Source organism: Chenopodium quinoa, unplaced genomic scaffold (genome assembly GCF_001683475.1).
Source record: "Chenopodium quinoa cultivar QQ74 unplaced genomic scaffold, ASM168347v1, whole genome shotgun sequence".
NCBI classification, from domain to species: domain Eukaryota; kingdom Viridiplantae; phylum Streptophyta; class Magnoliopsida; order Caryophyllales; family Amaranthaceae; genus Chenopodium; species Chenopodium quinoa.
This window is the reverse complement of record NW_018743919.1, coordinates 4,809,818-4,819,509: the sequence shown is the minus strand read 5'-3', so window position 1 is coordinate 4,819,509 and position 9,692 is coordinate 4,809,818. Positions and strand designations below refer to the sequence as shown.

At 34.3% G+C, this 9,692-nt stretch overlaps 2 protein-coding genes across 3 annotated transcripts; both read right to left on the bottom strand.

Annotated features, from left to right (window-relative positions):
* Nucleotides 1–155: 155 nt before the first annotated feature.
* On the bottom strand, nt 156–3,088 carry LOC110687513 (thymidylate kinase-like). Of its 2 annotated transcripts, none has more exons than XM_021864173.1 (6): nt 2,822–3,088; nt 2,329–2,697; nt 1,866–1,977; nt 1,441–1,500; nt 902–1,006; nt 156–504 (listed from the first exon to the last, which is right to left on the bottom strand). In XM_021864173.1, exons 1-6 carry the CDS (start codon nt 2,857–2,859, stop codon nt 388–390), a joined length of 801 nt encoding a protein of 266 aa, XP_021719865.1. In that variant the 5' UTR covers nt 2,860–3,088; the 3' UTR covers nt 156–387. The 2 variants fall into 2 exon arrangements, with proteins under 2 accessions (XP_021719865.1, XP_021719864.1); XM_021864172.1 differs by having other exon boundaries at nt 2,329–2,706; nt 2,822–3,087.
* Nucleotides 3,089–4,289: 1,201 nt separating this feature from the next.
* On the bottom strand, nt 4,290–9,692 carry LOC110687567 (zinc finger MYM-type protein 1-like). Its single transcript, XM_021864223.1, has 5 exons — nt 9,662–9,692; nt 7,070–8,245; nt 6,252–6,964; nt 5,049–5,064; nt 4,290–4,417 (listed from the first exon to the last, which is right to left on the bottom strand). The coding sequence occupies exons 1-5, from the start codon at nt 9,690–9,692 to the stop codon at nt 4,290–4,292; spliced, it is 2,064 nt and encodes a 687-aa protein (XP_021719915.1).

The following is a 9,692-nucleotide window of genomic DNA, read 5'->3' as shown; positions in this document are numbered from 1 at the left end:
AAAGTATAAAGTAAATACGTAGGATAAAGTACAATTTGACACGCGTTTTAAATAATAGGTCTTGTATACAACGGGTGTATTGTATACAACATGCTTAGTCACCTTTAGACCGTCACACTTGGCCGAGTCATCTAAAAATAAACTTCACAAAGGACTTTTTCTTTTACAATACACCCATTTACTATTGGTTTTGCAAAAGTTAAGACAATGTCACTAGCAATTACAGGAATTTAAAAGCAAATTTACCTTAAGCAAAGTATAATACAACTCCAACTTCTAGACTTAAACTTGAGATAGAATCACCTCAACCTAGAGTTCAAAACGTGGTAACTACTAACTATAGTATACAATTTCGCCCAAGTGAGCAAGTAGCATAGGGCAGCTTGCCTAATGTGACCAGAGATGAGAAAGAGCCTTTCCATTTTTGCATACTGCAACACACTCAAGCACATATTCTCTGAGCTTCTTCTGGACTTCTTCCATTGGCAAGCAGGCATCAACAATCTGTTATCATTCAGCATCGTATGAACATCCAGATGGCAGTAATTAAGGAATTTGATGAAACAGCAACTATCTCACCGAAACTAGTTGGAAAACGTAATAGACAAAAATAAAAAAGAACACTCATACAAGAAGAAAATTTTGGGAAAATGGAGGAAGAAGAGGAAGCTGCTGCACATTTATACAATTATTTTCTGACGAGAATTAAGTTTGGAAAACAATGTTTGAAAGAAACTGGAGAATGTTATAGAAAAAGAGAATTAGAATAACCTGCACTACATAATATTGTGTCATCAGGATGCAAGAAAATTCACCACTGTCAAACCATTTACCTTACCCAACATGGCATAAATTACATTGCAAGCTAAAGTTTTTTAAGAAATCATGAAAAGAACTTTACCTTCCATGAGGCATCATGAAGAGCCTGATATTTTTCTCTGACCTTCCCCTGAAAATCAAGACGCTCGTATCTTTCATCACCATAACCACCTCTTTCTGCAGCTTTCTGAATTTTAAAAATAGATATTAGGATATGCTTTGATCTGATTTTTTAAGATTTGGTGGAATATGACTTGCATATACAGATATAACAATAATATGCACCTTGATTTTTTTTTTCAAATATAATACTATTTAGTTGTAACTTGTATAACCTTCTTTCAATTCAGGACCATGATATAGATGGAAGGTAATACAGCAGTAAAGCAATTGGCATACTTATTCAATCTAGTGCATTAAAATAGTACAGTCTGATGAAAGCTATGAAAAACTAAGATTTGGTTTAACAGCCATGTCTCAGATTTTACCAAACAAATGGTACGTCCCATAAATTCTTATTCGTGAAACTAAAGGCAAAATTCCTATCATGCCTATTCAACAACCAATGTTTTTGCAAATAATTTCCAAATTCCAAAGCTTGCTTTTTGAATGAAGGTATACCTCTGGTGATATATCAAGGTATAAGACCATGTCTGGAGCCAGCAATCCTATCTCTGGTGCCTGCACAAAGAGAAGAGAAATATGGTCATATTGCAACTAATTAGAGTATGCTTGAGTCAACTGGTTAATTTACAAAGAGTTGGAATCTTCAAAGCAATTAGTCAACATAAATCACACTTGCTCAACAGCTCAATTGAAGATGGGTTTTTGTGTAATTGTATTACTTCCTTATATCAGTCATCCTCTCTTCATAGATGGGTTTTCAATATTTGCCATTGTTACCAAACCAAAACAGTTAATACTTTCAGAGACAGTATTTAGAATCCTTATTCTTTCACAAGTCATGGGATGATGAAAAGTTAGTAACCAATTTTATAGAAGATTTAACAGTCACTTGAACAGAGATTGTGGTAATAACATTTTACCTTACACCAATCAAAATCAAGGCCTTTGGCAGACGAGAAAGCCACACCAGAGTATGAATAACGATCTATAATGAGAGTAGTCCCAGATTTCAACTTTTCTTCCATCATGGATCTGTAATTGTAGATGACAAAGTCAACAACTAAACAAACATATCACCAAAAAACAGATTCATGAAGAAGTAAAGTTTACAACTTTAAATCACATTCTGAACTCCTGTCCCAATATACTTGTATATATTTCCACAATCTCAGGGGAATAAAGACAGTTTTTTAAAAGTAATCTATCATAATTCCAACTATAATCTCCCGAGCGTAATATAACCGAGAACGAATTACCCAAATTAACCAATAAATAACATAGAAAGGAATTAGATTCAGTTAAACATAACATCAAACACATGGTGTGCAACTCACAAATTATATAAAAAAAATATAAAAAAAAAAAAAAAAAAAAAGGAACAACCTTTTCTCCCATCGATTAGCACTGAATAAAAGATGAATAGTATGGTCATCTAAATTAGATTGATTGGAAAGATAAGCAGAAATCATCTGTCCAACAGCGGTATTTCGATCCGGAAACTGCCATAACTCAACAGAACATCCAATACTTTGCAAGTGAGAGTGAAGCTGACTACACTGAGAGCTCTTTCCACTTCGATCTAACCCTTCTAATACAACCAAAGCACCTCTTGATTGTAAATTGGGGTTTAGGGCAGAAACTTCAACTTTCTTGGAAGACTCATTCTCCATTTTTGTAGCAAAAATTGAATAATTCCGCTGAAATTTAACACTGTTATACCGAATTGATGGTCGTCCTGCAATTGCCTGCTGCCTGAAACAGCTGAAATTATGTAAGAGAGAAAAATTAAAATTAAAAATTAGGGTTAGCCTTTGAAAGAAATACCCAATTCAGGAAAACAAAATTAGAATTGGGATGCAATAAAAAGAGAACTGACAGTAATAAAGGCTTCAAATTTGGAAAAGTTCGCAGCATCTGATGATTGATTGTTGTTCAGCGCCAAAACAATCTTCAATTTTGTGAATCCAAAAATTTGAAACGAATAAAAACAAAATTTTCAAATTTTGGGCGGGAACAATGTTCAAGGACTCAAGGTTGAACCTTGAGCGTCTGTTAGACAGTTATCATTTGGACGCGCCTTTTTTCTTTTGGGTATATGACACTGTATTCCCATACATTCTGTAATATGTATTATGCCGTAGTTTTAAATACTTCCTTTGTTTGTTCCTCAAAAAAAAAAAAAAAATTACTTCCTTTGTTCCCGTCAAAGAAAAAAAAAAAAAAAAGCTTCCTTTGTTTTCTTTTAGTTTTACTCCGTATGTGCTAGTGATTTGGTTTTTGTCTTTAGAAACAAAATTCAAATGGCAATTTTTTTTTTTTTTTTTTTGAGAAAAATGGCAATTTTTTTAAAGGGGGGGAATGATGCAAATAAAGACTCCTTATGGCTATGTTTATTATTTATAGTTAATTACAAAATTCTATTGGCTTTATGCCTTAACCTTACTTTTAGGGGCTGTTTGGTTTGCACAGAGAAATCGGAATGGAATGCAGAAGAAAGGAAAGGAATTCCCCTAATTTGGGCAAGTTGTTTGGTGAACTATTCATTGATTCCTTTTGTGGCTGTTTGGTTCAAACTAGGGAATCAAACCATGATTTTTAAAATTTCTTTTTTTTTTTTTGGTACAATAACCTCTTTTTATATGATAAGCAAAAAAAATAAGAAAAAAAATATTTTCCTGTAAAATGAAAAAAAGTGATGTGAAAAAATATTTTCATATTTTCCATAGTTGCATGTAACATGAAAAAATATACTTTTATACTTTCCGTATTTTCCTATAATATTCCAAAATAGACCTGTTTCATATCATGTTTTGTGAAAATAATACCAAAATATTGTTCATAGACTACGACAGTTTTAGTCATACCAAAATACTTTTCCAAAACAACAACAAAAGGTAATCATACCAAAATTAATAACACCTAATTCAAAACAAACTAGGTAACCACGACAAAAGTTTTAAGCATTACCGTTTTCCCTAATAAGACTCTTAACATAACTACTTTTCAAAGCGTCTAGACACTTTGAAAATATCATAAGCTTGTGTGGTTTCGAAGCTAGATCTTCGGCAACTTCAAACACTTGTTTAGGAATGACACCCTCTAAATTGAGAGAGAGTAGTTCCTCGCTGCACTAATTTTTTCTCTCTTTCATGTGTATCTTTTTCACGTTCATTAATGCTTGCCATTACATTAGTCATAGTGGAAAGATGAACATTCATATCTTTCATGAATGTTTGTAAGCTGGCCAACTCGTTCGAACTACCAGCACCATCACTTTTTCTCCTTCTTTTTGTAATTTTTTTTAGTCTTGATTTTTTATGAGGGAGGAGAATTAAACCACCAACTCACTCATCATCACTTGAATCAAGTGTAACCTGCGAAGGGACAACTTTTTTCAAATGGTCAATTGCTTCAACATAACCTTCAGCTGGTTTACCAATAGCATAGTCTTTGCCATATATATTCTGCAATTCTGAAAGCATGTATCTTTTTACCAAGTTATGTAATAAGGCACATCCAAGCACAATTCGACCATGTGTTTGTAAACTTTTTGTTTTGTATTTCAAATTAAAGTGTTGGTTTTATTTTATTTTACCTTGAAATATTTCCACCTTTCATCGTCGCAATCCTCTTGCATTGGAGTTGATTTCTTAAGAAGAACAACATGTAACTTTAAGATTTCTAACAAACAAGCATGAAATTGTCTACTAATAGTTTCACCACTTCTATACAAATGTGCAACTATCATTATTTTTTTCTTATGGTGAGCTAATGTGTATAAGAAGCCCGCAACAATCTCTTCCAAACATGTGTTTCTTGTTTCATATAATCCACCAATATCTCTAACCATCTCTAAAAGTACATCGAATGTGTATCGATTTATACGAAGATAGTTCCTACACAAAGTGTCACTTTCTCTAATCATTCTATTCAAGTTGTGTAATCTCATTTTTCTTCTTGTGTGTTTATCTAACTTAAGATGTTGAGATTGTATATTGTTTTTCTTATCGAGTACACCGACAAATGTAGTAACACAACACAATTAATCATAGTAATTATGAAATGAAGGTGGTCCCAATTTCTCTTCCTTTTCAAAGAAGTACCAATACGAGCCATTTTCTGTACAAAAGAACATCAACAACACCATATCATTGAAAAGTTTACATATTAATACAAAACAAAAGAAAAGCAAACAAACTAACCTCTACTAATATATCATCAATGATGAACCAAACAAACTAACCTCTACTAATACAAAAGAAAAGCAGCTATTCAAGACCATATAATCATACACAAATCATAACACCCACGCAAAACAGGACCATATAATCATACACAAATCGATACACCATTAGTCACACCAACACATATCACTGCACCACACTTGCCCAACAAAATACGAATTCAACACACAACACTGCAACACATATCACACGAATTCAGATCTGAAAAAATCAGTAGAATATGTAAATCCCGAACCCTAACGGAATACGAAGAAAAATTCAGGGGCCGTTTATTAAAAAAAAAAATAGAAAACACGAAGAACCCTAATAGAATACGAATTCAGAAGTAAAAAATTCAACAAAAAATACGAATTCAACAAAATAAATCCCAAATGGAATACAAATTCATGAAGTACAAGCAGTGGCGGATTCAGGATTTAAATAATAGGTTGTCCCATCCCATCATCGTCCACCGACCGCATAAAATATCAAAAAATAGTCAAAGCTTGAATGATGGACAAAAAAAAATACATAAAAAGTTCATTTCATAAAGTAATTCAAATTCATATTACAACTAAAAAAGTACTAATTTTATTACAATTGCTCTCGACGAGTTTTCATATTTTGATAACGATGTATAATATCATCCATGCTAACATTGTAAAACAAATCTCTTTCTAGATAAGTAATCAAACAATCATTCAACATTTGATCTCCCATGCTATTACGCAATTTATCTTTAACTTGCGTCATTCCAGAAAATACTCTTTCTACACTTGCCGTTGCAACGGGAAGAATCAACACTAACTTCAAAAGTAAGTAGACTCGGTCATGAGTTTCAAACTTTCCCGTCTCAACAAGTTTCGTAGAAAGTTCACTTAGACTTTTCAAATTCCAAAATCTCTCATCATTTCGAACATCAACAATGAAATTTTCAAGTGAATGTTCAAAAAATAATAACTCAGAGCTTGAAAATTCACCGGGATAAAATTTAGCAAGTTGAACTAACTTTCTTTTGTCAAAAGAGTGAAACCGATTTGCAGGATTAAAGCAAGACATACACACAGGTAATTCCTTACTTACCTCGGGAAATCGATTTTCAAGTTCTTGTAATTGAAGATCAATGACACTTAGAAAAACTTCAACTCTAAAATGATGAAGATTAGTCACATGTGGACCTTTACCTCTATACATTCTTCTCCCAGGAACCACATATCGCCCCTCCATGTTTGGAACCTCAATGTCATATTTAGCCATAAAAGAAGTGACTTTTTCCATATGTGAATCCCATCCTTCATCTCTCAACTTTTGCAAACTAGTCTTGGTTACATCAACCATGACCATTGCATTTACAATATCTTGATCATGTTTTTGCAATGCTACATTCAACGCATTTGTAATGCCAAATATATCAACCATCAAGTGTGCCACAAACACAAAATCAAATGACATCAACAAGTGTGTAATAGATTGTGCTTTATTCGAATCAAGTGTATCAGATACTTCTGCAATGGAATCAAGTGACAAAAGTATTGAAGGATATAAATCAAGCACATTCAAAATGGTTTTAAAGTGAGATCCCCAACGAGTATCACAAGGTCTACATAAGCCACGTTCTTGATTTAAACCAGTTCCCGATTCAATTTCACCCAAAGATAATGCTTCTACAACCCCTTGACGTTGTTTTTCTCGAAGAAATTCTTTCCTCTTAGGTGAACCTCCCACAAAGTTCAAGAGAGGTGCAAGTACGTCAACAAAAAGCCAACCACAATCTGAGTTTTTCTTAGCAAGTGCAACTTGTGTCAATTGAAGTTGATGAGCAAAGCAATGAACAAAGTATGCTTAAGAACATTCATTCAATATTATAGTTTTAAGGCCATTGATTGAACCTTGCATATTACTTGCCCCATCATAACCTTGACCTCGAACTTGAGAGAAAGTTAAAGAGTGTTCCATGAGTAATGACTCAATAGCAGCTTTGAGAGTCAAAGAACTAGTATCAGGAACATGCACAATACCAAGAAAACTCTCACACACTTCCCCCTTTTTATTAACAAATCTCAAACAAAGTGCCATTTGTTCCTTATCGGAAACATCGGCAGATTCATCAGCAAGAATAGCAAAAAATCCACCATCAAGTTCTTCTAATATTGCTTTAGTTGTTTCTTTAGCACAAGCATTGATTATATCTTTTTGGACACTTGGAGAAGTAAGTTGACAATTACCAGGGGCCATTTTAAAAACAACTTTGGAATACTCAGGATCATGGTTTGAAAGAAGAGTTAATAACGAAAGAAAGTTACCTCTAGATAATGAACTTTCCTTTTCATCATGACCACGAAAAGGCAACCCTTGGAACAATATCCATCTAATGGTTTCGATTGAAGCTTCCAGTCTCTTACGATAGGCACTCATGGTTTCCGCTGTTTGTTTTGATAAAGCGGTGGCAATGCTACTCATGTGATTCATGAAAAAGTTCATAGCAATCACGGCATTATTGTGAGCACTCTTGTGTCCACCAACATGCTTTACAATTGTGTCTCTTCTATTCCAAGATCTGAAACCTCCATTAACAAAAGCATCCACTCCCGCTGTGTTACCATCCTTAAAAAGATAGCAAATGAAACAAAAGGCAGCATCTTTCTCAACACTATACTCAAGCCATGTTGGCCAAGTATCAAACCATTTAACACAAAATCGGCGTTTTTTATTCGGCCCAAAAAGTGTTTGAGGAAACACATGATCTTTAGGTTGACATGGCTTTCTTTGAATGTATGTTCTCCGCACTAAATCCCTATCATCGGGATGAAAATCACACATCCTTCTTCTTTTTCCGGGGTCTTGTGGAAGATTAATAATATCAAGTGCACTTAATCTTCCTTCACCAATTTGAGCACTAGGATCCGAACCACCTTGGGGAAAAGATTGCCCATCTTCATATTGAGGGAAATTGTGAGATAGGGAAGAATGTTGTTCACTAGCATGATGTAAAGGAGTACTTGGTTCACTTTCTTGAGAGGGTAAATCATTTTGTGGAGGAGGATCATTTTGTGGAGGAGGAGGATTTAGAGTAGGCACTTTTTTAGTAAAAAAACTTGAAATATCTTGAGTTATTTTTCTTTTCATTCTGAAATTGAAGTTAGGTTGAATTAGATAAATCATACAAGTAGGGTTCTCTCAAGGTTATTAAAACTAATAATATCATAAAAAAAAACGCCCATTAACCTCAATTTCAGTCCACCCTTCAACCCCAAATCTCCAAATTAGCAATCACCATTCTCAATAGCTAATAAGCAAGTTTGACAACTATTATCATTTATCAATTAAACAGAAATAATTCTATAAGTCTATAATAGGGCTCAAATGGTCAAATATCCGGCCATAACTCACATTCACAAATCACAAATTCACAACATTCAAGCTCTAATCAAGTGACGATAATCAAGTCATAACATTCAAGCTTTTATAAAGTCATACAAATAATCAAGCACTAATCAAATCAAGAAATTTCACCCAAAAAAAAAAAAAAAAAAAAAACTCATACACTGATATAGTGATATTAAACATACTGATAATTTTGATTTAAACATTTAAATTAATGATTTCATATAGAAATATAGAATCTAATCTCTATAATCTTATTGCAATGTAATTATATAAATTAAAAGTTTAAAAATAACCTCAAAAAAATCGAATTTGGGGAGCCACTGCACGAGCACGACGCTAACAAACTCACAGACGGATTGACGATTTGACGGACGCCTCACTCATACCTGACGGAGAAGCACGAAAAGGCTGCCGGCGAGGCGGCGATACGGTGAACGGCGACGGGGCTTGGGTAATTGGGTGACTTTGAGACTTAGGGTTTCAATTTGGGGGAATTGGGGATTTGGGGATATTTCTGCCTTATGACTTTTCTTAAATCGTGAAATTGTGAAAATGAGGTTGTAAAGCCCAAAAAAAAAAAAAAAAGTTTGAGAGTAATGGGAGTCGAACCCATATCTCATATGTGGTAGGATGGGGAACAAACCACCAGACTACAAGCTAAAACTCTTGATACTTAGTTTTTTTTTTTTTTTTTTTTATAGAAAATAATAGGTTGTCCGCGGACCCACTATGACTACACGTGGGTCCGCCACTGAGTACAAGTAGAACAAATACGAATTCAACAAAAAAAGGCGAATCCAAGAACACAAAAGAGAGAAATCAGATGCGTGAGAAATCAGAAACCAGACATACCTTCACGGCGGTCGTCGGAGGTTGCGTAACAGTTTTCGGTGGCCGGAGAAACAACGGCAGCGACGGCTAGCTTGAAGCTTCAGGTTAGGGTTTAAAGGCAGATGCAGAAGATGCGTGGGAGGGAATTAGGAGGAATGAGAAAGAAAGAGAATGCAAAAGGCTGGGGGTGGGGAATGAGTTTAGGACAATTTTGGGTAAACCCAAAAATAAAAATGGGGAATGGGAATGACAAAAGATGCAAAACAAACACTTACAAAGGGAATCATTCTCATTCCCTTTCCCCAT